The 27,933-nt window shown below is 44.8% G+C and overlaps 6 protein-coding genes and 1 non-coding gene across 21 annotated transcripts; 2 read left to right on the forward strand and 5 right to left on the reverse strand.

The window, feature by feature from the left end:
- Nucleotides 1-2,409: 2,409 nt before the first annotated feature.
- Nucleotides 2,410-9,581, forward strand: CG15628 (uncharacterized protein). Of its 2 annotated transcripts, none has more exons than NM_001273118.1 (5): nucleotides 2,410-3,871; nucleotides 6,244-6,347; nucleotides 7,083-7,199; nucleotides 7,261-7,736; nucleotides 7,809-9,581. In NM_001273118.1, exons 2-5 carry the CDS (start codon nucleotides 6,246-6,248, stop codon nucleotides 8,206-8,208), a joined length of 1,095 nt encoding a protein of 364 aa, NP_001260047.1. In that variant the 5' UTR covers nucleotides 2,410-3,871; nucleotides 6,244-6,245; the 3' UTR covers nucleotides 8,209-9,581. The 2 variants fall into 2 exon arrangements, with proteins under 2 accessions (NP_001260047.1, NP_608861.2); NM_135017.3 differs by having other exon boundaries at nucleotides 7,809-9,193.
- A 268-nt stretch (nucleotides 9,582-9,849) lies between these two features.
- Nucleotides 9,850-11,329, reverse strand: Fnta (Farnesyl transferase alpha subunit). Of its 2 annotated transcripts, none has more exons than NM_001273119.1 (3): nucleotides 11,105-11,329; nucleotides 10,676-11,036; nucleotides 9,850-10,615 (listed from the first exon to the last, which is right to left on the reverse strand). In NM_001273119.1, the coding sequence occupies exons 1-3, from the start codon at nucleotides 11,241-11,243 to the stop codon at nucleotides 10,120-10,122; spliced, it is 996 nt and encodes a 331-aa protein (NP_001260048.1). In that variant the 5' UTR covers nucleotides 11,244-11,329; the 3' UTR covers nucleotides 9,850-10,119. The 2 variants fall into 2 exon arrangements, with proteins under 2 accessions (NP_001260048.1, NP_608862.1); NM_135018.3 differs by having other exon boundaries at nucleotides 10,017-10,615.
- Nucleotides 10,616-10,675, reverse strand: mir-4912 (mir-4912 stem loop). The gene has a single exon (NR_047890.1). It is a non-coding gene; the product is annotated as a mir-4912 precursor RNA (primary transcript).
- Nucleotides 11,330-11,481: 152 nt separating the features above from the next.
- Ir25a (Ionotropic receptor 25a) lies at nucleotides 11,482-15,936 on the reverse strand. Of its 4 annotated transcripts, NM_135019.2 has the most exons (10): nucleotides 15,883-15,936; nucleotides 15,510-15,608; nucleotides 14,743-14,892; nucleotides 14,405-14,680; nucleotides 13,902-14,340; nucleotides 13,738-13,852; nucleotides 13,431-13,676; nucleotides 12,640-13,232; nucleotides 12,053-12,568; nucleotides 11,482-11,997 (listed from the first exon to the last, which is right to left on the reverse strand). In NM_135019.2, the coding sequence occupies exons 2-10, from the start codon at nucleotides 15,583-15,585 to the stop codon at nucleotides 11,604-11,606; spliced, it is 2,805 nt and encodes a 934-aa protein (NP_608863.2). In that variant the 5' UTR covers nucleotides 15,586-15,608; nucleotides 15,883-15,936; the 3' UTR covers nucleotides 11,482-11,603. The 4 variants fall into 4 exon arrangements, with proteins under 4 accessions (NP_608863.2, NP_001260051.1, NP_001260049.1 ...); NM_001273122.1 differs by lacking the exon at nucleotides 15,883-15,936 and having other exon boundaries at nucleotides 15,510-15,797; NM_001273120.1 differs by lacking the exon at nucleotides 15,883-15,936 and having other exon boundaries at nucleotides 15,203-15,797.
- A 34-nt stretch (nucleotides 15,937-15,970) lies between these two features.
- Nucleotides 15,971-18,635, reverse strand: tank. 2 transcript variants are annotated; one of them, NM_164597.2, is made up of 5 exons: nucleotides 18,485-18,635; nucleotides 18,238-18,415; nucleotides 17,871-18,169; nucleotides 17,119-17,793; nucleotides 15,971-16,880 (listed from the first exon to the last, which is right to left on the reverse strand). In NM_164597.2, exons 2-5 carry the CDS (start codon nucleotides 18,250-18,252, stop codon nucleotides 16,376-16,378), a joined length of 1,494 nt encoding a protein of 497 aa, NP_723014.1. In that variant the 5' UTR covers nucleotides 18,253-18,415; nucleotides 18,485-18,635; the 3' UTR covers nucleotides 15,971-16,375. The 2 variants fall into 2 exon arrangements, with proteins under 2 accessions (NP_723014.1, NP_608864.1); NM_135020.3 differs by having other exon boundaries at nucleotides 18,238-18,275; nucleotides 18,481-18,635.
- Nucleotides 18,636-18,982: 347 nt separating this feature from the next.
- Nucleotides 18,983-22,101, forward strand: CG12194 (uncharacterized protein). Of its 3 annotated transcripts, NM_001169402.2 has the most exons (7): nucleotides 18,983-19,013; nucleotides 19,628-20,146; nucleotides 20,213-20,740; nucleotides 20,800-21,277; nucleotides 21,331-21,449; nucleotides 21,520-21,619; nucleotides 21,772-22,101. In NM_001169402.2, exons 2-7 carry the CDS (start codon nucleotides 19,939-19,941, stop codon nucleotides 21,827-21,829), a joined length of 1,491 nt encoding a protein of 496 aa, NP_001162873.1. In that variant the 5' UTR covers nucleotides 18,983-19,013; nucleotides 19,628-19,938; the 3' UTR covers nucleotides 21,830-22,101. The 3 variants fall into 3 exon arrangements, with proteins under 3 accessions (NP_001162873.1, NP_608865.2, NP_001260052.1); NM_135021.4 differs by having other exon boundaries at nucleotides 21,520-22,101; NM_001273123.1 differs by lacking the exon at nucleotides 18,983-19,013 and adding an exon at nucleotides 19,098-19,166 and having other exon boundaries at nucleotides 21,520-22,101.
- Nucleotides 22,102-22,117: 16 nt separating this feature from the next.
- Nucleotides 22,118-27,931, reverse strand: mxt (mextli). Of its 7 annotated transcripts, NM_001273126.1 has the most exons (10): nucleotides 27,875-27,931; nucleotides 26,278-26,852; nucleotides 25,890-26,211; nucleotides 25,723-25,794; nucleotides 25,348-25,408; nucleotides 24,945-25,282; nucleotides 24,805-24,878; nucleotides 24,354-24,747; nucleotides 24,176-24,294; nucleotides 22,118-22,983 (listed from the first exon to the last, which is right to left on the reverse strand). In NM_001273126.1, the coding sequence occupies exons 2-10, from the start codon at nucleotides 26,677-26,679 to the stop codon at nucleotides 22,870-22,872; spliced, it is 1,896 nt and encodes a 631-aa protein (NP_001260055.1). In that variant the 5' UTR covers nucleotides 26,680-26,852; nucleotides 27,875-27,931; the 3' UTR covers nucleotides 22,118-22,869. The 7 variants fall into 7 exon arrangements, with proteins under 7 accessions (NP_001260055.1, NP_608866.1, NP_723015.1 ...); NM_135022.3 differs by having other exon boundaries at nucleotides 24,805-25,282; nucleotides 27,800-27,931; NM_164598.2 differs by having other exon boundaries at nucleotides 22,726-22,983; nucleotides 24,805-25,282.
- Nucleotides 27,932-27,933: the final 2 nt, after the last annotated feature.

Below are 27,933 nucleotides of genomic sequence, written 5' to 3' on the forward strand. Positions count from 1 at the left end.
CGGAAAGTGCTTCAACTAAAAGGCACTGAGAAAAAATGTTTTCACTTTCCACTCAAGCTGATATCAGCATCACAGGTAAAGAGGTATCTTCGCTACATGAGAAAGATTATAGTTTCGAAAAGTGTTAAGAACGATGCTTCAGTATTTAGTACTACATCTTAAATTGCAAATACTAAAATATAATAATTTCCGCTGTGCATATGGATTAGTCATTTCATTTGCCTTCTATCCCACTTAATAGTAGTTAAGTGAATATTTAGTTACATTGCGGGTTATGGGAGGCTGTCACATTTTCGCACAGTGTGTATCTTGTCCGTTTGGCGTCCAGTTCCAGTTTCGGTTGCATATAAATTTTAATAGATGCGCCCAAGGCCAGAGTTTTACTGTCAAACGGCTGTCGGCACTCCACTGCCGGTATCCAAATTCCGATTCCCCCGTCTTTGGGCACCTGACTAAATGCCACAAAACTTAAAGGGCGGCATGAATGCTAACTGTTATTCCGGCTTTTACGAGCAAAGTTTCCTTGGAAATGCCAGTGGAGGGTACGTTCCTTTTGTTCTATCTACGTATTATAACTATAGTTTCGCGTTGACGACCCTGATTACAAACGCCGGAGTTGTGCGTCCTCGACACCCAGCGAGTGGTGCGAAAAGGGGCTGGCGTCATTGTCTTTGCGTGCCGCGAATTTGCGTGATTCATGATGCATGTGGCAGGGCGGCAAAGTCGCAACTCAAATGCAGCACACACAAAGTGCACACGAAAAAAAATGGTGACGCTTAATTGGAAATTAATATGGAAAAGTAAGGTTATCTTCTGCTTACCTTTGCATCCCAATTTTTCATCGTAGTTAGGATATCCCATATCAGCTTTCAATTTCGCACAGTGCATTTTGGAGTCCTAGCACTCCGGGCGTTGTTTTTTGGCGCGTCTTCATCCGCTTTAATTACTGGAACTACTGAAACCGAAACTAGTCCCTGCACCACTTAATGTCAATAAAAATGTCAATTGCACACGCGACCTTGGGCCGCCCGTATGGCTTTCCGGTCAAGTTGGCCGGATTTCGGATGGCATATCACTCCAAACGGCGGCGATTAAAATGGATTTTTTCGGCAACAAGGATTTTGAGGTCCTCACAGCTGAGCGGCGTAAACAAAAACAACAGGCCGCCTGTGTCCTGAGAGCTGGAGGGAGAGAGACAGAGAGAGAGTGAAAGGTGGAAAGAGAGCGACCGGCTTTGGTGACACGTGCTCCAAAAACTGGCGGCGCTACGTGGCGTATACGTATTGCGCTGACGCCGTGGCCATTTTCCACTGTTTTTTACAGTTTTTTTTTCCCACTTCTGCCTTTGTTGCCGCTAATGTGTTTTGAAAACGCATATCCCAATCCGGCACGGTGTACAGTTACCGCTGGGCAATGGCAACGTGCAAAACAAAAGCCGAACTCCTCATCCGTCTCACCGAGGAGTTGGAGTGAGAGAGTGGCAGGAAGAGAGCCTTTTCGATGGGGATGGCAACACCAGCACGGGAGAGCACCAACACAACTGCAGCGCGACAGTGGGAGGTAAACAGTGAAAGAGGACGAGCGCGCACAAAGAGCACACGCACAGTGAGAAAGTGCAGGGATAAAAGTCGTTGAAAATTACATTTCATCACGTAGTTATATATCAAATATATCAATAATTACCATTGCATAGAATGTGTAACTATTAAATTCAAACAGAGAAGGGCTAAGCCATTATTTACTATTAGAAGAAAATAGTGCCTACTTACCGGGGTTTAAGTAGTTGACTTTAATCCTGTGCCACGATTTCAGTAAGCCATTTATAACGAAATCATTGTAATGTTTAATACTGATAATTGATAGTAAGAAACATGACTGCAATCATTTCTGCAAGTGCAGAGAGAAATGAGCGAATTACAAGGGTGAGGAGCCTTGCGAGAGAGCGAATAAATACACGAAGGCGAAAAACACGACGTCGCTGCCACGTTGCAGTTTCCTTCGTTCTCGAGTTTGCAAACGCAGTGGTTCGAGTCAATGATAAATGTATGTTTTATGCATCTTAAAATTTTAAAAAAAAATTTAAGGATTAAAAAATTAAAGTTTTAACATCTTTAAATGCCTTGATATTAATCATAATACTGCTAAAATTCCAAATTTTCAACATTTTTCTTATAAAGATAATAATTGCCCATACTTACTGATAGACAGCGACTCCCCTAAGCTAAAACTGAAAATTTTCTTCGAGACCTGTCTAGAACGTTTATGGAATCATCGACATCGGACCACTGTGAGGCGGTGGCAACAACAACAGGCTGCGGCGAAAGCAGCAACATCTGCTGCTGCTGTTGCTGTTGCGATTGCTGCTGTTGCTGCGGCGCTTTCATGGCTGCTGCTCCTTGGTCCGCGAAATCAGTTCGTTGTCGTCAGTCAGCCAGTTCAGTTCAGTTCGGTTTTCGCAGAGGACATCAAGGCAGAGAACCAACAGACCGAGGAAAATCCATCCAAGGCGAAGGCAACACCAGCAGCGAATTGGAGCAGCAACAGCAACAAAGCAGCAGCAGGAGCCACAGCAGCAGCAACGCAACAGCAACAGCAAGCAGTCCAGTCCAGGCACAGTTGATGCAAAAAGTTCTCAAACCAGGCGCCGCAATCGAATTATTCAAACTCAAATTCGATTTCACTGTGCGTGTACCGGTACCGTCGTGGGTGCGTGTGTCGGTGTGTGTGTGTGTGCGTGAGTGTCCTTGATTGTGTATGGCCAAAATAGAAAAACGAACATAAAGCCAACCTGAAGTAAATCAACACTGAGGGCGCCGCCAGGATTCAGCAGCCCACGCAGGACTAAAAAAGGAAGCTGAAATCAGGCCAGGCCGCAGAGGAAAATCAATTTTCTGTTAAAATACATAAATTGCAACGATAGACGCGTCTCGAAAAACGAATTGACATTGCCATTGCCGAGAATTGTAGTCGGCTGCAAAACTCCAAAAACTCCGCATCCTCTTCCCCCGCCGTCCCTTTTAAACGCCATGCACACACATTCACGCGCGTAGCACACACACCACACGCACAAACGTGCGCGTACAGAGCAGCAGCGCTCGGACGTTAACGGTAAAAAGAAGAAGAAGACGCCGCCTGGTTAGGCCATCAGTGGAGGTGCAACGGGGGCTAAAGGAGAAGCAGAAAGGAGTGAAGAGGAGAGAGAAGAGGAGGAGCATCAAGAGATCAAACTTTAAACTCTGGCGGAGACAGTCCACAAACAGTCGCGTCCATCGAGCTAGGCCCACTCAATAATCAATCGACAGAAAAATCAATCACAGCCTGCCGACATCTCCATTCAAAAAAGGCCTAACCAAGAAGCAGCAAAGAGAAACTCAGAAAAAAGAACTTCCACAATTTCCAATAATATAACATACAAAACAAAACAAAAATTAAAAAAACAACTATCAACAACTAAAACAGCCTAAAATAATAACTAAATTTTTCTAATAAAGACATCTGTGATTTGAATATAAAAACGGAACATAAATTTATAAACAACAATTATTTTCATACTGCACTTTTTCAAAACCAACAACAAAATAACTGAAAAGAAAATCAATTAATTTTATAGATTTCCAAACATAAATCACATACGATTCGGTGAGCGTATAAAATAAATATAAATTTAAATTTAAATATATACCGCGCACGCAAAGCTGACACGCCTCGAGGATAAAGTCGAAAACCGCAAAAGCCAGGAAAAAGTAAAGCAAAAGCAAAAGCGCACCACCACAACCGCCAAGCAGCGGAAAAGCAAAAGCAGAAGCAAAGGCCGAACCACCAGCCAAGGCAGCCTCAAATTCACACAAGGTCAACGGAATTAATATTTTTTGTAAGTGCATTTGTGGTGGGGAACTGTGCCCTATGCACATTCCTCGCATCGTATCTGATATTTTTCTGATTTTTCCGTTTTAATTGAGAACACGTCGCTAACTTTTATGCGCGCCATTCCCGAAAATGCACATGTGCATGTCAATTAGCGTGGATGCGGCTAAGAAACCGCATCTGTAATCAGCCGCCAAGGGTTCCTCGAAATTCGCTTTGCGAGGCTATTCCACCGTGTCGTATCATTAATAACTATGAAAATAGGCTATAACATACATATATAGAGACTATGAGATACAAGTGTTCCCAATCTTTACAATCTTTCCACTTAGATTATTTTAAAGTATTCATATTTCTAATGATTAACACCTGAGCTAAGGAATATCTTGTTTCTTGGCTACCCTTTCCTTCTGTGCCATATATCCTTCTATCCTTTATCTGTTGTCTTAGTGTTCTGCTAATCTTCCACCTCCCGTTGATCCTTACAAATCCTTTTGGAAACCTTATCATTCAATTACATTTTACAGTCCCATCGATTTTGGTTACTTCTTTTGATCTCAGAAGAAGTAATTTTACCTGAGTTCAACCTTGCCTTATTTGGTGATCCTTCGATATGCGAAAAGTCCTTGTTCCTAGAAATTTGCCATGCGAATTCAGGGGAAGTCAGCTCATGACCAATTCATGATGCCCTTCCGGCCAGGGTATTAACATTTAACGCATCGCTGCCATATGGCAGCTCAATAATTAGGCCGGAAAAAAACCCAAACGTAGCCAAAATAAATTGGCTGACAAGTGCGATAGCATGCCACAGGTAAGGAAGCATGCCGCAGTCGTGGGCGGGGTAGTCTACCCACCATATAGAGAAGAAAGGGCCCGGGATTGGAATGCGAATGGCACCTGCGGTGTTGCGTCTGGGTTTCCCATCCCCGCGGGGATGACGCCGTAAAATGTCAACGATATTTTTATCCATCGAATCAACAGAAAGTGTCATAGCAGATCCATCGCTATAAGAAACGCAACATGAAAAGTTTGACAGGGAATATATTTAAAGTGGAAATTTCAACACTAGTAGTTTGGATTACTTTTCTCCAATTCACCAATAACAACAAAAACTTGGGTCTTAGAAATTAGATAGCTCAGAGAGAATAATATTAGTATATTTTGAGGAAGGTAGTCATTAGTTACAAATAAAAGATACTTTTACTTACCATAGCTGAAGTTAGTATCTCAAAAATGCAAAGGTATTCAACAAAACTATTATATCTAATTGTGCACTTGCGTTTACAATAATTTGTTACCGCTTAAGCTAAAAAGTTGACAAATCTCGTTAACAAAAATAGCAAATGCTCAAGTCTGATATTGATTTTGCCCAGGCACACAAGTGCTAAGCACTGTCTGAGCTGAATCAGACGTGATGAGGATACGTGGCATATCTTGGCCATAGTGGTCGGGTCCACCACCAGCCCGTGCTCCACCATTTACCAGGCCCACCTTGGACTATGTACAACATGGCCAATACTAATTTCAGCCAGCATGTAACATTCGTTGAAAGCGCACAAGTTGTTGCAATAAATAGTCATAGTAACCCCTGGCGGTGGGCGGACTGGAAAAAAGAGGGAGTGGCACATGCCTTCTCGCAGGGCGAAGGATAATGATATTTGGCGCAATCGCCAATCAATCACAACAGCCATCAATCTTGCGATAAAAACAAGAAAACACACATTTAGCTGCAAATGTATGTATTTCGAAATCGACCCAAAATAAGTTCCTTCCGTCACAGATTAATATAATATTTTTCCTATTCACTATTTTAAAGATTGCTCTCATTTCAAGGACTTTAGTAACTAAGTTAAAGTTAATGTTTAAGTATGTATACTAAAGGCTTAACCTTGATTCCATCCGAAAACTTGTAAGTCCAGACCAATCATGCCGTCAATTAATGACGGTAATTGAGCCAAATTTCAGTTAATCGAATCAAATTGATTCCTGGTCGAAATTCGATGTAGATTACCTGTTTTGGCATGACACTTTCCTGCTAATTTGGCTCAATTGCCGATGATGTCCTTCCGATGCACAACCAATTTGAATGGCAGAGTAGCCGGGGGCCATAGTTATCGATGGATATGAGGAGCCAATCCGTACTCCGACCAACCATTTGTGGCAGAGCATCCCGAACATCCGGACGTGAGTGCCACGGTTGCTTAGACTCCCTTCCCTGCAACTTTTGCTTGCTCCAACTTGGCTATTGTTGAGCTGTTGGCCTTGAAAGCGGCCAAAACGTGAGACCTTGATGGACGTATAGGGATTCGAAATATACAAGCATTACTCGAAACGGCACACATTACACACAAATGTAACCTGGCTTTAATTTCGTTGCAGAAATGGAAATCATTCCTGAAGGTAAACACTTTCGTTTGGTGCATGAATCAGAGCTTCCAGAAATTTTGGTAACTTTAGAGCGCTATCTGCCGGAATCGTTAAAGGTGCGTATCGTAAATGTCATCACTCTTTTGCATCCATAACTTGGCACCCTCAAACTTTTGCATGCCCGCCCGACTTGACACCAAGATATATATTCCCCAGGTGCCACGCCCAATTTTCAGATAATTTACCAACAATTACCTGCAGTTGAAGGAGCAAATGGAGGGGGGGGGGCTTTCCTGTAGTCAGAAGGCGTTACCGAGACCACTAGTCATGCAATCCCAAACCCTCAAAACTGGTCTCGCATTTTTTTTTTTTTTTTGTGTTTGTTGACCTGTTTTCACTGTTTACACTCGTATTTTTGTTCAATTTTTAATGCCATTCCACCCCGAACATCACGTGCTTTTGTACTTTTGCTGGCTATATCTATGGTTTGGCAAAAGGACTCAAGGATTTGGCCACCGCCGGAGTTGCCTTAAGTTTCGATTTTCAGCGAGGCAACTTTTTGCCGGGGCGGTTAGCAACCAGCTAAGGGAATGCGATGCCCAAGACTGGGAAATTGCTTTTGTAATTGCAAAATATGGGGAGTGCTTAAAGTAGTAAACTAGGGTAATTTCATTTCATTAATTGCGCTCTCAAGTTATTAATAAAAAGCACGAACCATTTCGCACTGTAAGTTCGTCAGATCCTTCCTGTAAATATATGATGAAGACTTTCATCACTCATATTTGATGAATGAAATGAAGTTTATAAATAAAATATATTTTAATAAAACTTGATTTTTTTGATATTTGCAGTTTCATCAAACCATAAAAACGTACCTGAATGATCGTATTTGGGATTTTAAGTTCTATGTTGCTAAAGATTGGCCCGACAAACCGATAATTCTCCATTTCCCAGGATGCACGCTTGCGGTGAGTTTGATCCTTTGGTCATCCCTAAGACCTAGTTTAACTAATAAACTATATCTTTTAGCCGCACAACAATATATACCAAACGCTAGGCATATTTTGTCCATCCGCACACATCGAGCATGTCGATATGCTGCGCACCGAAGATGTACTTATAGATTGGCAGAAGCCTATGTACCTGAACTTTACGCACATCGCCATTATGAATCGCCTGGATGACTTCTACTCGAAGTTCGGTGTGATGGAACGACTCAGTGGTGATATCTACGTGTGCAACAAGCTGAACGCCGACCTGGAACTGGAGCCGCTGCCGGAGGACGCCGAGATGCGTCTGCTCAATCTGGATAACGTGCAGGGCATACATGATCTATATCCTGCCAATGAAATCGAGTGCGTCCAGCTGTTTGACATCCTCGTGCGCAAGCTACCCGGCCTGGGCATCTTTCGCAAGGAAACCGGAGAGCTAGCCGCCTGGATGGTCCATTCATACTACGGTGCCATGTTCTCAATGCAAACACGTCCAGACTTCAGGCGCATGGGGTGAGTAGAGCTACAGATTCCTTCTGTAAACTGCTCATTTACTGATCAAACAATGCATTTATTTTCGCACAGCTATGGAATCCGTCTGGCCAAGTCGCTGACCCAACTGGTGATCGAGCGCGGCTACACGCCCTTCGTGGTGATACGTCCTGGTAACGATGCGTCCCGCAGTCTGTACACGAAGCTGGGCTACGAGAAGGCATTCGAGACGTGCCGAGTGCGGATGACACCGGACTGCTACGAGGACAGCACCGTGGGCACCATTAGCAACACGTCCTACGGAAAGTTTCCGCCGCTGCCGCAGGGCGACTGCGTGGTGGTGACCAAGTTGCGGCGCAAGCATGTGCCCGGCGAGAGCCAGACGGTGGACGAGGGCATCGAGGATATGTTGGCTGAAAAATGTGATATCAGCGGCGACGAGGCGAGGGAGCGCAAGACCACGACCGACGAGGGCATCGGGGAGGACAAGTAGGCCAGGTTGGGTTAGGGATACGAGATGCGAGTTGAATGAGATTAGAGATCGATCGGAGCGCTACGCCCACGCAGAACTTATGCTTAAAGCTGTAAGCACCCATTAGGACTCTTTAGGACAGACAGGACATGGCACACATCAGGTGGCGTTGATTTTTTAAACAATTATATTAACGAGAAAACCAAGAAATTGTACGAGTATATTTATAGATGGTATATGAAGCTTCCTCAAACAGAAAAAAGCGGCGGCGTCGATTGGTGAATGCGGATATTTCGGCCAGAATAATCAAGGGATTTATTTTATATGGGTATTGATTAGGATTCGGTGACAAGAACTAAACCTTAACCAGGGGAATTTAAACGATCAAGTGAGGCGCTGAAGTCAGACATTTTAAATGGGGAATCGAGGACAAAGAGAGAACATTTTTAATTTTTTGCTAAAAATGCTTTTACAAAAGTGAGCTCCAAGAACGAGCAGAGAACAAAAGCCGAGTGGGGTGGCTCAATGCAAATGCAAATCAAGGAGCGCATCAATTTATTAAAACTATTATATATATTAACTCTATATATCAAATTGTTAAACGAACTAAACAAGCAACATACACCAACTACTTCTCTCTACTGGCTCGCCACGCAAAATCTCTGAACAGGATAATCTCGAATAATCTCGAAACAACCGAAAACCGAAAAACACACGAAAATCTCTCGCTTGGGCCATGGAACAGAGCTATGCACAATTTCCTCTATTTAAAGAAGCCGTTTCAGAATACTACATATATATATTTTTCAAACTATATTGAATACTTTCGATGACCCAAACGAAGTGCTTTGATTTTAAATGGTCGCGTACCAACCAAACATATTTGGATTTATAGGCTTTTTTCAAATTTATATATATACATATAAACCCAAAACCCCATGAAGGGAATACGAAACGAAGCGAAAACCAAACAAAAATACAAAATAAATATATATTTTACTATTACGAAATTTTATTAAACTACGCAAACGAGTACTCAATGATTTTGCTCCTATTTAGCTGAACTAAAAAGAAACAAACGAAATAAAAAACACGCCAAAGATGTCTTCTGCTTCATTTTAAGTACATAGCCCCCAAACCCGATTCCAAATTACCAATTCCTGATTCCCACTGGCCCCTTGGATGATTTTCGATGAGAATCTGGATCATCTTTGGTGGCTTTCGATTACGAAAATGCAAAAACCGAATCTCAATATGTATGCAAGAAAATCAAATTAAATGAAAAGTTATATATTACAAACTGCTATATTGTATGTACTCGAACTAAAAAACGAATGAGAAAAAAAAAAACAAACACAAAAACCTAAAAGAAGCAAATTTAAATAAATAACAATATTGAGACAGCACACTGAAGGTTCTTTCCGTCTCTGACGAAAAAGATAACGATTGCGATGGCAACTAAACGCAGATAGCTGAAGGTAAAGATAGTTTTTGCTCTAGAAATATTTTCTTGAGTATTTACGATACTTCCCACATTCATTTGCAAACAAAACAGAAGCTCTTGCTAAAGTCCAGCATTAAAAATATTAATTGTTTGCATAATTTACAAGCTCACTTTAGCCGCCGACTGGCCTCAGCTGGCGCAGACACTGCGCTAAAATTATCTGCTCATTGTTAATGAAATTTACGTGTGCAAACACAACAGCTCACTTAGATAAACAGAGTCGGACGGATGCGCGGCAAAGATGAAGACAGCCGCCCATCAGGGCATGTGGCAATGTGTAGTATGTGACTGGGGTTTTGCAACATTCTTGGCGCTCAGCTCACTTGACGGTAAATTAAATTTTATTTATGTATAAAGAAGAAGGCCTAAGTACGTCGTATGTGGCTTAAAACTAAGCAATAATGGATTTGTAACCTGGACAACTGCTGCTACTTCTGTTCGACCGTGCTTAGCTGGTTCTTCAGATGGTTGGCCACATACTGCCAGTACTTGCGACGAATCACATCGTGTTTGGTGGCCATGTCCTCGCACAGACCGTACACCTTGCGGGCGAGTTGATCGCTATCGCTGGCCTTTAGTTGGAGCGCCTGCTCCTGGTAGAGATCGATGAGGAAGGCCAGCAGGTAGGGCGATCGATTGCCAGCCTGGTAGAGCTCCTCCACAAAGTCCACGACATCCGGGTAGCTGCTCAGCAGGGCATTTCCACTGTCGCCCTGCCGCATCACGCCCACCAAATAGTTCCAGGCACTCTCGTTGTTTTTGATGATGCGAATGCGATTCATCGTGTACGACAGTTCGCGCTGGATCAGCTCCGGCGTGAATCCAAAATGCTTGATCACAAAGAAGCGCTGGTTCCAGGCCGAATTGTTGCGCTGATCCTCGCTAATGAGACGATCCACAAAGCTAAGTTCATCGTCATAGAGACTAAAAGTAGTGGACATTAATTTATAGAAAGTAAATCTTAATAAACATACGACTACTCACTTAAAGCTGCGAATGGCCCACTGGCGATGTTGCCAGGCGTGGTAGTTCTTGGCATCGCCATCGTTGACCAGGGCGTTCTCAGTAAGCTCCAGCTCGTTGCTGGGATCGTTCAGCATCTCGACGATGACGCGACGGTGGTGCCAAACCTGGTAGTTTTTCGAGTTCTGGCCAATCACCTCGGTCAGATAGTCCAGTTCCGCATACAGATCAGCCTTTAGTTCGCGCAGAACGTCGCGTCTGTATTGCCAGACCGTGTAGTTAGCCGGATTCAGACGCAGTGCGTCCGTGGTTAGGTCCAAGGCACGTTGGCTCTTCTCCCCCCGCGCAATTATGGCCCTCATGTAGTCGAAGACCTCGCGAACTACGATGTACGGAGATATTTGCTCAGATAAAGTGACATCCAGAGATAAAGCCGCATGCATTACTCACACTTTTGACTGTAAGCAATGGACACCACCGGATTGGGACCGTCGTCCTGGGCGAGCGGTTGCACATCTTCCCAGTCGGAGCGTTCGCTGTAAGCCAGCCAGTCCGTGCCCAGATATTCCTCATCTGAACTGTCTCCCATCGCGGTTAGTTAAAAACAAAACTGTTGAGCGCGGGTGCGGGCGGAATTTTATGTTGTTCTTTTTTGTCCGAATTTATCGGGCCTATCGATATCGGGGGCGTTTTATTGTCCGAACCTATCGGTGTCGATTTCTCGATAGCAGAAGGCGGTATTTAATACTAAACTAGAAATACCAGCGGCTTTTGAAATATTATTTGAAATTCAAAAATAATAAATACAAAGGTTTTACAATTATTTTGTTTAAACATTTATTAAGAGTTCAATAAAAGTGCACAAAGTGACTGATTTCTTTAAAACTAGACGTAGACATCCGAGTGCTCATTTTACCATAATATTCGTTTCATTGGTATACGAGTAATTCTAGAAACGAGGCTTAAACGTGGCCGGATACTGATTAAAGCGCGGACGCAGTGCAGCTTTTGACTTCTCGAACTTCTCCCCCGAGTGGCCAAGGATCACACCATCGACCAGCTTGCCAGGATGGTCAGCAGCATTGGATCGCTCCGCATTGGCTTCGGCCACATCGATGATCCGCGGATTCTTGCGGTACCTGTACCACCAGTACTCAAAGACCAGCGTGATGCAGGCCATTCCAATGCCCACGAATATGACAATGAAGACGCCGCCAATGTTCTGGATCGAGATGCCATCCGATTGATCCTCCGGCTTATCGCACTTGGCCAGAGCTTCGTCGTTCTTCCACCACTTCTCCTTGAGCTTCTCCAGCTGTCGTTTGTTGAGCAGGGTCAGGATTCTAAAGCACCACAACGATATGAAGAAGCTCACATCTATATTTTCCCATTACTCACGCATTATTAAACTGATCCTTGAGATGCGATCCCTGCTGAACAGCTATGGCATAGGGTTTCCGGGAGAACTCCTCGCCCACCACCTGCAAATCACAGTTGGTCAACTGCAGGTAGCGTATATCGGTGGCATCGCCCAGAAAGGCAAAACCCGTGGCAGCTGTCGAATTTCTAACCCGGGCCACCGCTTCGTCGAGGGTGGCCGGTAGCTTCGCCTCCTGCATGGCCTGCCACATCTTGGTATACTTGTCGCTCACTGGATAATCCCAAACAGCCAGCTTGGAGCGCTCCACGGCGGTCAGGGAGTCGTTCAGCGACAGATCCTTCCAAATCTCGTAAAACATCTGCTCTATGTTGGACATACGCTCGAAATATGTCATCGCAGATGAGCCATTCAATGGAGCGTATAGGATCTTGTACTGCTTCGCCAGGTCATCCAAGCTTTCAACGGGCGTATCCAAACGTGATACGGTCAAGAAGGCAGCCAAATTGGCCGTGTACGAAGCAATAATGATAAAACTTAAGGGAAGAACAAAAAAACTCTTTTAAAAAGGAAAGAGTTTACAAGCAAATGAAGAGCAACTACCCACCCGAATAGCCACCAGGTGGCGGCCACTAAACGGCCAGACAGATTCTTTGGAGCCTCGCCACCGCCTTGAGGTGTCAATGAAGTCATGCAGAACCAGAGGCACTCCTTCAGATTGAACTCGCGCTTCTCCTCGTCGTCCTTGTACTTCTCTCGATTGTTCTGATAGCTATAGGGACTCCAGCGATCGAAGATCCACATGAGAAAGCTGGTAAAGAAGTAGGCAGCCAGGATGCAAAGCCACACGTTCGTTTCCAGCACGGTAAGGAACTTGAACAGCGAGCTTGGCGAACTGGGTCGCTGCATCATGATCGTAATCCCGACCAGATCGTAGTACGGAACGGTGAAGTCAATGACTATCTCCCGTTCGGCCATCACCGACATGCTGCCAAGGCCAATGTCCGCCTGTTTGTCCATCAGCTTCTTCACAATGCCATTCCATTGCCCATTCTCGTCCATGTTGCCAAACTTGCCGTCCTCCACCTCCTGGATGGTGTAATCGAAGTGGACAATTGCGGCTATCTCGTTGATCAGATCAATGCAGTATCCTTTGTATCCTTTCGGAGCCGTTTCATCGCGCATTATGAAAGGAGCTTGCTGTGAAGTTCAAATGAAATTTAGTTTATTGACTAAAACCACGTTGGTTTACCTTTAATATTTGGAATATATATTAATTTAAATGTAACTGAATATGATCAAAAGACGACACACACAAGGACTACAAGTTGAATACTTAAGAAATAAAAAAAAACTACACTACTAAAACATCCTTTGCAATCCCCTGTCGCGACCCACCACTACAGTAAAGATTCGATAAACAGTGTCTGCAGTGAGATTCTTCATCTGCTCCTCGTCTTTGACGATGAGCTCCGAGTTCAGACCCGATATCCATTTGCCAATGGACTTGCTGTTCACGGAACTGCCACCACGAATCTGCAGCACATTTATATCCATTTCGAATTTCATGAAGCTATGCCCATTGAATGGCTGAGTGGATTGCGTGACGAGATCAAAGGTTCCATACGAAGTCGGTTCGGTAATCTGAGAAACGGAAGTGGGTAATCAATCAATCATAATTTCTTATACAGGTGGGAGCAGCAACCTTGGTGAAGTAATCTCGAAGATCCAAGTTCCTTTGGGGTGTGTTGCCACCTTGGAAATCGTCACAATTCAGATACTCCATATCCTTTGGCCAGGCGCCCGATTGTAACATTTCTCTGCAGGCAAAAATAGTTAAAATATATAGTAAATATACATCCAACCCACTTGATGGTAAGGAAACTCCTAAGTGCCAGATCGAAGTAAAACGCGGATGACAACTGCGGCTCCTCGTTCAGATTGTAAGTGGTTCGCAGTAATCCCAAGCGATCTCGATATTGCGTATACGCCATGGGTTTCATAAACATAATGGTCGCATTGTCCCGCTGACTGCTAATCTCTCCTTCGTTCTGAGTGATGGCGTGCCAGGCGAAGTTGCGCTCGAAATACGCTGGCTTCACCGACTCCAGGACCATGCGGATCGATTGCAGGGTGCCCAGAATAAAGAAGTTATTGATGTCCAAGTTCCTCAGCTTTTCGATTTGCTCCTCGCGCTCCCGCTTACCATCCTTGGCTATGGCGGTGATCACATGACGGGTTTGTATATTCTGCAGCAGGGACTTGTACTTGTGGTCCATGACAAAGGAATCATCGTACAGAATGGCAGCTGGAGGGGATTTGGAAGGGTACGTATTAATACTCACTTTCAAATAGATATCATATCTTTTTACCATTCGTGATGTTCATGTGAATCACTATACTTCGAATGGCCTCGGGAATAATATCCGCCGGCGGCATCACCTGCAGCAAATACTTCTGCTTCGCCTCATCCAAGTCGCGCCACTGCCTCAAGTCGCCCTGCTGGCCATAGGAGGCACTAATGGTGGGCAGACCCAGAGCCTGGGTGAAGCTCTTCACCGTTTCCGAGGCTATGCCCGATTTGGTGGTGTCCAGGATCAGATGGGGCGTTTGTTTCTTCTCAATACTTGTTGCGTACTTATTGCAAACTGAGATGGAAAAGTGTGAGTATGAGCAACTGAATCCTGGCATAATCCCGACCACAACTCACTAGCTTCCAGCAGCACCTTGGCATCGGACTTGTTCGCCTCTATCGAATCTAGTTGCACCGATAGACCATATCGTATGTTCTTCTTCAAGTAGGTGAGCACCACCTCCACAGCCTTCGCAGCCGGCTCATTGTCCACCTCGTTGATGAACACTATCCAAAGGGATGGGATCACATCGGTTAAAGTGCATTGGCCAAAGGCATTACGTGGCATTGCGTTTGTTTGTTTGCCCTAAAAACTCATTATGACTGGCACCACCCAAAAAAGTAATCCCAATCCATATTGGTTTTCATCTAATTAGTTTACTTTTAATCCACTCAGCCAAAAGAGTTCGATAATATTCGATATAGTTTCGAAAGATCTTTAAATGAGTGCACTAAACTATAATCATTAGGTATATGATTATGTATTTATCATCTATATATATATATCTTTAGGCATATCGATCGATGCTCAACTTACACACATTGATATTTTGAGTGGTTTGCGCAGCGATCTCCAAACTAAAGCTGCTTAATAACGATAGAAATCCCAGCAGCCACAGGATTTTCGAAGTTTTCGGATTCATCAAAATCATTATTATGTTTTTCACATATGATTTCTGATTCGGGTTTTTAAGAGCTAAAAAATCGACCGCACAGGACGAACAACAAATGGTGACTGGGACAGGAAACTACGCTTTTGAAAAAGGATACAGATATGTACAACCTATACTGTCACTGACAATTCCACTTTCAAGCAGAACAATGTGTGGACACATGGGTGTTACCTTGGTGATAATCAATTTGGTCGGCAATCGCCCACAACGCCACATCAGCAACACCCCAATCCAAGCGTGAACCCATATCCTGGTTCGATTGTTCGTGCGCTGTAACTCAAGCGTTAATTGGTGGCGGTTAGGGAAGGAGGATTCAGTTCGGGGGGGAGTTATTATGTGGTACTAAGTAGCTGTTATATTGTCAAATCATCATGAAATTATTATTCGAATTGGTGGAGTGGAAACATTGGGAATAGGGTCATAAATTGGGCAAAGCTATTATAGGAACTTCTGATTTAAAAATAGGAAGTGATCCTTATTAAAAACTGTGACAGTCATCAAACGAAACGAAATTAGCAACTATTTTAGATTACTTCTGACTCACACAATCTATAATCTAGTCGAGACAAATCGCACTGATAAGGCTTGGCCAAGCGCTCCCCATTAGGCAAGCAAGCAACAACAATTGACGAAAGTACAAAATTAATTTTATTTTTGATTAATTATACATTTAACGAACTTTACGCCCGACGTAATTTCTAGTGTAGAGCATATCACCCTACGAGCAAAAATTAAAGAGAAAAACGACGACTAAAATAAACATGTAAACGATTATGCAGCAGTTGCGCGAGCCGCATTTCAGATATAGCCACTCTATAGTCTATATATATATAGTCATGCCCATTCCGAATAGGGCGTTGTGTTGGTGGTGGTGGTGGCGGTGGCGTTGTCGACTAGCGAACATTGTCATTATGCGTAGACCTAGAGTTATCTTTAACTTACACAGTTCACGATGGTTAGATAGGTAGATGATACGTAGATTACACAGATCGAATTATATATAGCTAAAGCCTACGTTGCGTGTATAAGCATAAATCTCACAAGTTCCAGTCATCGGGCCCCGACTCCTGGCGTATCACGGGCGGGGTTAGCGGAGCTCTCGGTGCACCGGGCACAGGAGTGGGCACCAAAGGCGCAGCTCCGCGCAGCGAGCTGCCGTAATAAGGCGGCGGCCGATGGCTATTAATGCTCGGCGCATTGGAGCTGTGCGTTGACGAGGCGGAGGAATCGCGCACCCGACCCGCATCGAAAACGGGCGCCTGGGCGTAGCGATGCGGATGTCCCAGCTGCGGTGTCTGTGATCGCGAATGCGAGCGATCACGTCGCATTAGCTGCTCCTGTTGCAGCCGTTGCTGCTGCACATATTGCTGCTTGCGCTGCTTGAGCAGTTGCTCGTCCCGCTGGAGCAAACGCTGTCGCTGCTGCAGCTCATACTGCTGCCGCTGCATGGCACTCAGTCGATTGGCCTTGCTCCACGGATTGCCGCCGAAGCAGAGGTTCGATATGAAGACCACCGGCGAGAAGAGACGCAGGGAGACCTCACTGGGTGGATGTCAAATATTTAGTTATTTATATTTATAGATATAGTACAGAAGAGCTTCTCTAAATCGATACGTGCTGGTCACGAACAAAGGAAAAACGAATTACATTACATTACATGAAGACGTCCAACTAAAATTGCGTGATAGTTTGAACATGAACTACATCACTTTCCAGTTTACATTTTCCAGAAGTTCGATTTAGTGAAGCTGGACTGTGTTACCAAACCAAAAACACTTACGTGGTGTCCACAATGGGTTTTGCCTCATTGCCGCTGAGTATGAACAGGGGAAAAAAGATGGAGAAGATGCAGCTACTGACGATCACCGAGCTGGACAGATTTGTCAGCACGGTGAGCGGTATTCCGAAGCCGAAGAAATAGGGCCAGTTCTTTTCAATGTACGTGAGTCGTCTATGTAGCTCCCAGCCCATGTTGAACCACTTGTACTCGAAGGAGTACAGTGAGTAGAGCAGGCACAGATGCACGAAGCACAGCGAGGAGCCCACATATTTCACAGGCACTAGGTTAACCAGCATGCTCTGTACCAGGAACAGCATTTGCACCACCATGCTGAATAGGAAGTCGGCCACCAGTTTGCTAATTCCAGGGATTAGCTGCGGGCGACCCTTTCTCACGCGATACGCGGCATTGGCTATGTCCGCGAACCACAGAGAGCTCACAATCTTGGAGAGCATGAATATGGGCAGCACCCACATCATGCCGAAGAGCAGGGACAGTATGGGATGCAGCCAGCCCCAAACCACCGGCAGGGTCTCGGAATGGGCTCCATAGAAGATGGTAAGGCAGAATTTGAGCGTGGGCAGCAGAGCGTTCTCGAACAGGACGATGCTCAGCCAGGTGAAACCGCCATTGAGCATGCAGCACTTGAACAGCTTCTTGGCGATCTTCTTCTCCCTGTGTCGCCGGATTAAAAATCAAGTGCGCAGTTTAAAATTACATGTACGTGGAATGAGTCTTTGTGTAACACATACCCCTGCGGGTGTTGATCCTGGGCGGCTGGCTTCTTGCCCAGGATCTTCTCTAGCGTCCGCTCGTCGGCGTTCTCCTCCGCCTGCTTGGCATACTCCTCCCGAATCATGGCAGCCGCGGAACTGGGCACTGGTGACGGTGATCTCCTGGCGCGTTCGTAACGATCCTTGTCGGTGCGACGCAGCTGTTGGCGGTGCTCCTGCTCGGCATTCTGGCGGTTCACCTCGTCGTCGATGTGCAGGACCAGTGTCATGCCACGTATGCTGTCCCACAGGCCGTACAGAATGCCCAGGGTGATGTTCTGTGGTTGTACAACGCATTTAGTTGGGCCATTGTCTGTGTGCTCCAAAAGGGCAGTCGCAAACTCACCTTTATCGCCGCCATCTCGGGTGGACAGACCTTAGTTCCTGATCGGGGGCATTACGAAATGGACATGCAAGCATACGAAACGTGTTTAGCTGCTCGGGAGCGTATCAAAATGTGGCAGTGGGTCTTTGAATAAATTTGCGTTGTGCGAGACGAAGACAACATCGTTGGCGCCTTTACACTGCACAAAATAGCGTGCGCCCGCACATTTGGTTGGCTTTGTACCATTTTGAAACTTTAACTTACATACTTATCGCTGTGCCAGTGCTTGCTGATCGAATAGTGAGTGTGCAGAGGACCTAATAATCATTGAACTTTGTGCTGAATTTAATAATAAAATAGTTGTTTTGCTTGGTGTAGGAACACACGGTTGCCACCTGATGCGCTGCGGTCGTTTTGCAGCACTGGTCAGTGATGCACAGGCGGGCAGTGTTGTTAACTATCGATAGTTATGAATTTTACCGTTATTATAAGACAATAAATTGTTGTGGTTTTCAATGGTGACGAATAAATAGTTTTATTTTTCTGCATCTCATACGAATGTGTTTGGTAATCCATTTGATATTCTTAATAAATCGAAGCAAACTTTTTTAGCAAGTGCTTATGTTTCGCAAATCCGTTAAAACGTAATGATAGTAACGGTTTTTCGTAAGGATATTCCCAAGGTAATCGATATATCGATATCAAGAGCTCAATGCCCACTTCCATTTCTACAGCTACAGGTAGGGAAACCAGGTAATACCGACCATTCTTCTCCCGACAGGGGACAGAAATAAACCGTAAGTCCACGACTTGTTGAACATATAGTAGGCGTGATAGGACTTTCTCATCACAATACATTGTTGATAATCAACATAAATACATCAAGAAATATTAAGTAAAGTTTTCCTGGATCGTAAGCCCGCCACAATCGCAATTCGAAAATATCGAATGTAAATAATGCAAAATAAGACCGTGGACTAGTGATTAATTAGTGTGTGACTTCGTTTGTTGACTGCGATAACGGGGCATTTGCTTGTTAATCCCTTTTTTTTGTTGTTGATATACGGCATTTACATATGCCTATTTATTGACGTGGGTGTGTGTACATATCGAATTTATACCACAGTAGAGCTGCTTTCAATACGCAAATAGCGTAGTAAAGCCTTAAATCAGGTGTCAACTAAATGTTATGCGCATGCAAGCGCTTAATTGATTACCCATTAACCGTTAGTCAGCCAACGGACAACGAGATCTTTCATGTTTACCTAGCAAGCACACACTAACGCACACCCACCCGTGACATATATGTACATACCTGCATCTGCATGTGTATGAGTGTGTGTGTGTGAGAGAGGGCGTAAAATGTTTTGTGTGTGTGGGAATGCAATTTTCAATCTTGGCTTTTTTGCAGATTAACCGAAACACCCCCCATTCCAACCTTTCCAATTTCCATCATCTCTGTGTGCGGGAATAATCAATACTGCACAAATACTGAGGCAACAGCAGCAACAACAACAACACGGAATTATGGTGTGGTCTAGTGATAAGCAGCAACAGTAGGGCCACAGCCCGCCCCCAACCCCCCGCCTACCGCCCACCACCCACCACCGGTCGAGGAACAGGAATTCCGGAAAAGAGGAGCAGCCACAAATAGCAATTACCATCGCACAACTCAAATTTCCCGTCAACCCTCCATCATTCTGTCAACGAAAAGTGGCAATAATGTCACGCGAGGAGCGCAAACCCATCGTTAGCTCGTCGAGCAGCAGCACCTGCAGCAGCAGCGATGACGAAGTGCATCCTGTGGTGCGGCGACGCAGCACTCGGGACACAGAGCTAGCCGGTCACCAGAAGGATGCCGGATGCTGTGATCCGACGAGCACGCCACATCGCTTCCTCGCCCTGCTCTTTATGTGCCTCTTGGGTTTTGGTAAGAACGTGAATTCCTTTGCAACAACACTTGGGACCATACCTACTTAAATAACTCCTTTAATAGGTTCCTATTTTTGCTACGATAATCCCGGCGCACTGCAGGACGTTTTCCAAAAGGAACTGCAACTCAGCTCCACCGAGTTCACGCTGATTTACTCCATCTACTCGTGGCCAAATATTGTGCTCTGCTTTGTGGGCGGCTTCCTCATCGACCGGGTGTTTGGCATCCGCCTGGGCACCATTATCTACATGCTGATCGTGCTCGTTGGCCAGTTGATCTTCGCCACCGGCGGAGTCCTGGGCCACTTTTGGTTGATGATCGTGGGACGCTTTGTTTTCGGCATCGGGGCTGAGTCGCTGGCTGTGGCCCAAAACAGCTATGCGGTGCTATGGTTCAAGGGCAAGGAGATTAACATGGTCTTTGGACTGCAGTTGTCGGTAGCCCGTTTCGGCAGCACCGTCAACTTTTGGATTATGCAACCACTATATGGATACGTTTCGAAATCCTATTCCGGCTACAAGGGTCTGGGCGTGGCCCTGTTCCTGGCCTCCTCAACGTGCGTCATGTCCCTGGTTTGCACCTTGATTCTAGGTAGGATTACTTGTGTATTTAAATATCAGTTTATATTATTCGATTTCACGTTTACTTAGGTTGGATGGACAAGCGCGCGGAGAGAATCCTTAAGCGAAATAACAATCCTGGTGGAGAATTGGCCAAACTAAGCGATATAGTCACCTTCAAGCTGGACTTCTGGATGGTGTCCGTGGTATGTGTGGCCTACTACGTTGCCATCTTTCCTTTCGTGGCTCTTGGCCAGGCCTTCTTCGTCAGCAATTTCCACATGACGCCGGATGAGGCGAACACAGTAAACTCGATTGTCTACCTGATCTCTGCTATAGCATCGCCACTGTTTGGATTTGTGATTGACAAGGTCGGAAGGAATGTGACCTGGGTGTTCTGTGCCACCATCTCCACGCTGCTAGCTCACTTCCTGCTGACCTTCACCCATTTGGATCCGTACATCGGGATGAGCATAATGGGACTGTCCTATTCCATGTTGGCAGCCAGTCTGTGGCCCCTGGTTTCATTGATTGTGCCCGAATATCAACTGGGCACTGCATATGGCTTGTAAGATCATTAATCTGTTCAAGCTGTTCAATCCTTAATCGTTCCCTTTGCAGCTGTCAGTCTGTGCAGAATCTGGGACTAGCGGTGGTGACCATTGCAGCGGGCATCATTGTGGACAGCAGCGGCGGCAGTCACTTCTGGCTGCAGGTATTCTTCATGTCCTTCCTGCTGGGTAAGAGTCTAATCTGCTCATATGTATGCGCTGTGTGTTGAATACGAGTTAATTCCATCGCATTTTCCAGTCTCCCTGCTGGCCACCTGTGCGATTTGGGCCTACAACCGCAAGCACCAGGGCAACTTGAACATGTCACCTGCCCAGCGGGCCACATACCACACCTCGATGTACGTGAATATTGAGTCGAGTTGAGCATGCTATTGATGTCTTGCTGTTGTGTTCTAATCCCATATCCGATGATGACACTTCTCCACTTCAGCCCCTGACTAATTAACGTTCTTTTTCTAAATGTATATTTGCTTTGTGTACATGCCAAAAGCGCGATGCAGTGCCGCCACATGAACAGGCGGCCTTTATTGGGCAACTATGTGCAATAGATCGATTCTGTTTGTTACTAACCAATAACCAATTGCGATGCTAATGCCATTTCCACTACACTTGACTTGTTATGCAACTCGGAGCACATTCTGCTAGCCGCACAATCGACGTGGTCATTCGATCTATTTTACTCCTCCTAGCCAACGTTCTATGATGATACATATCAAACTTTAAACTATTGTTATATTTATGTTCCATTGTGTGTGATAAATAAATTTATGTAAATGTACATTAACCAAATTAAATAACCAAAGATTTGGAGTTTTGGGCGAAAGAAGGTGTGTTTTGATCTTGATTCCATTTTATTTCCTTGCAAATATCTTTTTGAAGAATATATGATTTGTATTTGTACAAAATAAATAAAATAAATTAACTAAAGCATAAACAGAAATTCAAAGAATTTGGTGTGAATTTAACAAAATAGTATACAAATTTCTATGATGCATAGACTAGAGAAAACAAAATACAATTTCAAATCTTGAAAAGTGACATTCAGCGCAAGTCACAAGAGAATTACAAAATAATAATAATAAAACACATAGATGAATTAATACATTTCCATTTCCGTTTTGAGAATTATTTGGTTGGGAGAAACAAAGTTTGCGTAAGGATGAGAAACAAATTTCCAACTAAAAACGTGTCATTCTCTATTGAGTTACTAAAAATGCATTCCATTTCATTTGGGCCATATTATCAAGTTAGGGCCGCTTCGAGGCTTTTCATTTAGCTGCATTTTTTGAATTAGTATATATTGGGAATATTCCGGATTCCCATTTCGATTGAACTTAACTAAGAGCTTCGTTGAATTTTCTAGTTATTTTGAAATTTTTGATTATTTCGTTGGTAATTTCTAGGGTTAGTTTGCATATTTTTCAATATTCTTTTTTTTTTGTTTGTTTTGTTTTGGTCGTTTTGAGTTTGCGATTGTTAGATGTGGCCATGGCCAAAAGCATTGAAGCATACTGCAGCTCCGTCTGGGAGCAGGCACTTCACCCCGGGACACTCTATATTGTCAGTTCGAGCCGCTCGATTGATGGCTTTATTCGTCCAGAGTCTCGACCTCATCGGCAGCCACAATGTCTCGCTTGGCGGCCGTCTTAATGCTGGCCAGATACTTATCACCATCGAAGCGCTGGCTCTCATCCTGCAGATCCTGTTGTCGAACAAAGAAATGGTTTAATATCTGATTTCAAAGTAACATTGACACGCAAGCTATCCAGGGATGAACGAACATATATACATACGGAACAGTTTAGTAACTAAGTTAGCCATCTGGAGTGGTGGTTAGGTGGTGATGTTATGATGCTTCGGTGGTAAAACACAAGTTACAATTTATAATTTACAATGTGTGGGGTGTGTGGTGGTGTAAGTTAAACCCAGCCAAGCTTTGTTACGGACTTTGAAAGTCCTGTTTATTAGTTAATATAAATCGTATTGATTACAGATTTGTAAATGTTGGTTTGAATTCGAGAATGTTTGTTTGTTAGCGGTTAAGCGGTTTCAACCGCCTTTCCAGCTTATCCTTAGCGACGACTTAATCTGTTTCACAGCCAAAACACAGATTCTCCCTATAGTTACATTTTAATTTCAATGCATTATATGTATTGTTACCTCTAAGACTAGCGATCGGTTTGGTTTCGATGGTATGTCGTTAATCTAATGACTGGATGATGATAATGATAATGATGTATTGACTTGATTCATTATCAAGTTCTTCACGCTTCACCTTTTCTTAATGATAAGTTATATAAAATTAAAACAGCAAAAATACTGACATGAAAAGAAAAGCCTATCTGTGACTGAGATTCAATAATACGTATTCCGGCTACGTAAAATTAAATTAAATTAAATGAAATTAAATGAAATTACACATAAACGCGGTTATTATTCGATTCTGTTTCGCACAGTGCCAATGAAAACTCATCGTCCTCGCAGTAGCGTTGAAAAATTGCCTTCACTTGTGATGTTTGATAGCTAGACTGGCGATGCTTTCCTTGTGTTGCCACCGATTGACCCACAGTATTAGTTATGATTTGCAATTGCTTGTTATACAGGTTTCGATCGGACACGGCCGATGTTTTGGGAAGGCGACGGTTCTCGCGTTCGGCGAAGATCCCTTTTGATTGCTTGTTAGTGACGGTTAGGGGATTGTTGTCTGCCGACGCATCGACAGCAGCTAGTCCAACGGCGGTGCTGATGATATTTGTGTTCGGGGAGGAGGTTATTGCATTTAAAGCCCACGGATGTGTTATTACTGATGAGTTAGGTGCACTGGCGATGATAGCATCGGGGATGTTCGAAGAGTAAGCCGTACGGCCAAGTGAGCCATCGAACGGCGAAATTACCTTGTTGCGCAGAATCGAGGGCGCTGTCTCCTGCATCTTTTGCCAGTCGGTGGGCAGGGTCCACGAGTGCGGACTCATGGAGTAGTAGAGCAAGTGTTCAATATCGTAAGAAACGCGAGCTGTAATTTAAGTTTAAGCATCAAAGACTTGGTTAAGCATAAAAGGATTGTAATCTTACATGCATTGCTTTTCAAGGAATTGGTGCCTGCCAAATCGTCCAAGTCACCCTTTTCCCGAGCGCCCTTGGTCTCCGGCGTGGACTCCTTGCGCGAAAAGTGGCTGCGACGCGATCTGGCCAGTCCATTCTGATTGCTAGTCGATGATCCTCCATTGCTGGGCTCAGCGAACACCTCGTCGTCGCCTTCACCATTGTTGTTCGCTGACGAGGAAACAACGCAATTCAGTCCAATGCCACTGTCCGTGCCGGGCAGCCAAAATTGCGGCGGCCCGGCTCCGGGAAGCGGAGTCGATGGCGTGGTCACCAGCGAAGTGCCGTCGAAGGCGGCGCCAGCCTCAATGGATGCCAGAAACTCCGAGCTGCTAAAATAGTCATCGAGCACGAGTTTGGCCACCTTGAAATCGCAGGGGATTTAACAAATTTCACAATTGAAAACTTCAACATTACTCACGCGCACTAGTTCGCAGCAGTCGCCGGTGATCTTGATCAGGTGCTGGCCCACGTTGACCGTGAACTTGTATTCACCTACGGAAGCATCGTTTGTGGAATATGAGTGCATTAGCAGCTGTTGATTGGGACGCAAGACTTTACCGGCAGCGGCTGTCGCCTGAGCATGTGCCGCCGCTGCTGCTGCGGCGGCTACTGCGGCGACCTGCTGCTGCTGTTGGTGCTGCAGGTGATGCGTTTGGTGGTGCATCTGCTGCGAGATCTGCTGTGCAGCAGCTGTGGCGGTCATGAAGTTTTGGGCCGAGTTAAAGCTTAGCCGGTTGGCCAAACTGCTTCCGGTTGGCGTTCTTGGTTGCACAATGGCGTCGTCCGAGTTGGACGAGTTAAGCGAGGAGCAGGATCCTCCAACGGCAGGAGCGGGTTCCAGGCGCACCGGCGAGGCGTTCCGACGAATGGTGTCCTCCATAAGTTGTTTGGCATAGCTGTCGTAGAATTAAAACATTTTGACATAAAGGTAAATTAGCTTTAATTTATTTACTTTACTCACTTAATTTTATCCTCAGCTGGACCAGTAATCTGCACCAAACGCTCCTTGGCACCCGGGTTGACTAATGAAAACAAGGCATTCATAATTGTTCTCGAAAAAAGCATTTATATTTATGAAAAATAATTGGGATGCGAAAACATTTAAAAACAAAATGCATATATACAGTATGAAAATATGTGATTTCAAAATGCCTTTAACGATCAATTTTGGCTTAATGTGGTGTCGTTGAATGGACAAAATCTGGAACATGCGTATTTATAATTTCTATTAGTAAATTTTGTAGAAGCCACCGGGCATTAATTGATTTAAATAAGCGTGCCAAATGAAATGGGGGTGCGGTGAGGATCACAATTAAAACCAGCTCTCTGGAGTTACCTCTTTGAAACGATATAATGGTTTCGCTTAGCTCCTCGATCATGTGCACGCGACGCCCCTTGATGCCCATTACTTTTTGGCCACGGGAATGGAGGAATACATTATTGAAAACCATTTCTGTAGATCTGTGTGCTCCAGAACACTCCTCAGCTGATTGAAAAACTTACCTTTGCCGGAGTCAGCATTGCGAATCACGACCTCGTCCTTGCAGTACGTCTTGCCAGGAATCTTGGTCGGTTTGGGGAACTTGCCCGAATTACGAATGACCTCACCGGGCGGCAGCAGCATGTGCTGCTGGTTGGATGTGCCCACGGCCGCAATGGCCGCAGCTTGGGCGGCTGCAGCTGCAGATGCTGCATTGAAGACGGCGGCAGCGGCGGCTGCGGCTCCATCGTTAACGCCACCAACACCGCCGCTGACGCCGAATGTGGGGGAGGTGCTGAAGGCGCCAGGCTGCACGCCGGCATCGTACTGGTATTCCGAAGGCAGCTGCAAAGCAACGATACATATTTGATCGTTTTCCAAAGTGAGATCGATTCTATGTACTCTACTCACCTCCACGTTGGAGATCTGCTGCTTGGACTTGTAGTACGCGATTGTGTCGTCATTGTCCCAGCTCTTGGCGCGCAGCTCGATGAGTTCGAGCAGCTTGAGGCGCGTCGTTATATTCAGCCGTTCGTCCTGCGAAGCGTTGCGGAAAACGACGAAGGCCCGGTCCAGTGTATCCTTGGACACCGCCTCCAGTTGCGGTCCATGCACCCGGAGGTTGTGCAGGAGCAGCGTGATCGATTCCGGCGTGGTGTTGCACGACTGAAGACCGACGGTCACGTTGTCTATCAACTGGATTAGCTCCTCGATCACCAGGTAGCTGTTCTTCAACGACGATCGCGATTGTGTCTTCAACGGGCGTGGCGCCTCAATGTTTTTCACGGCGCGTCCCAGGTGTGTGTGAGCCATTCTCGGGATTCGTTGGATTCGATATCGTCTCGTGAAGAAGTCTTAAGGTTGTCCCGCCTGGTGTCCGGATCTGCTGATTTCAGTCTATATGGTCTGCTAACTTATTCGTTCGTTTAAATGTTGTTGAAGAATTGATCAAAAATGAATCGTAGAAGCTGTTTCCGCACCTCCCCCTGTAAACACAAGAAAGGTTAGTTATCGATCAAATGTATTGTTTACATTAAAACTATTGTACTATTTGGATACATGCTTTCAGCTGCTAGGATGATCAAAGCCGACTATATTGCATTAGAACTTGGGAGTAATGGCCGAGAGCATGGACAACCAAAAGGTTTCTTAGGATATGGAGATTGGCCTCGTTTCCGACCGAATCTCGAATATTGCGACGCAAAGCTCTCGTATATCTTAACGATGTGCACGTTTGATAAGCGGCTTTAGCTGATAACACCGCGATTTATCTATAGTTTAGTGGCCAAATTAACCCATTGGCGCCTTCTGAGCTTCTGGCTTCTGCTCAGTTAATCGGTGCGAAGTTCCAAAAGCAAAATATGTAAATAATTGATGAAAATTGTTGGCATATATCGAATGGGAACGACAAACGGACGACCATTTGTGTTATTTCAGTTCGACTTTCGCTCCATGCGAACAACTCATTTCTTTTTTAAATATCACTTACTGCCGCTGCAGCAACAGCAGCAGCAGCAACAACAACAAGAACAAACAAACATGGGCAACTAAAACACAGCTAACAGAAATATTACAAAAAACTGAAATTGTCCGTGGGAGGGAGAAAGAGAGAGGCGATCGCTCTATTGAATCATATGTCGAGAATAGCAACAACAAGAATGGCCTCTGCCGACGTCGACGATGGCAGCGCAGTTGACGACCGTGTTGGGCGTAGAACAAAAAGGAAGTTAACTTTCAGGAAACAGGGTCTATATATCCATATATTGCATCCGTTTTCGGCCAAAATTCTCTGTGAAATTGAGTAATATTTTAATGGCACTGGCCGCTTTTCGTTAAAATAAGCAAACTACGCGTTTTGCTGGCGACCGACTTTGCACTCTCGTTCTAGTTTCAACACTTTTGATGTTTAGTCTTCGTCGCGCTTATTATTTACTTTAATGGCCGATTGAAACGTCTCTTAAAACGGTGTATTTTGGATCGTAATTTCCAATAAATTACTAGAGCTTACCAAAACCAAAATCTCTGCGACTGCGACTAAAATCGTTTTTTACGGTGGGTGTTGCCACC

Source organism: Drosophila melanogaster, chromosome 2L, assembly GCF_000001215.4.
Source record: "Drosophila melanogaster chromosome 2L".
NCBI lineage: Eukaryota > Metazoa > Arthropoda > Insecta > Diptera > Drosophilidae > Drosophila > Drosophila melanogaster.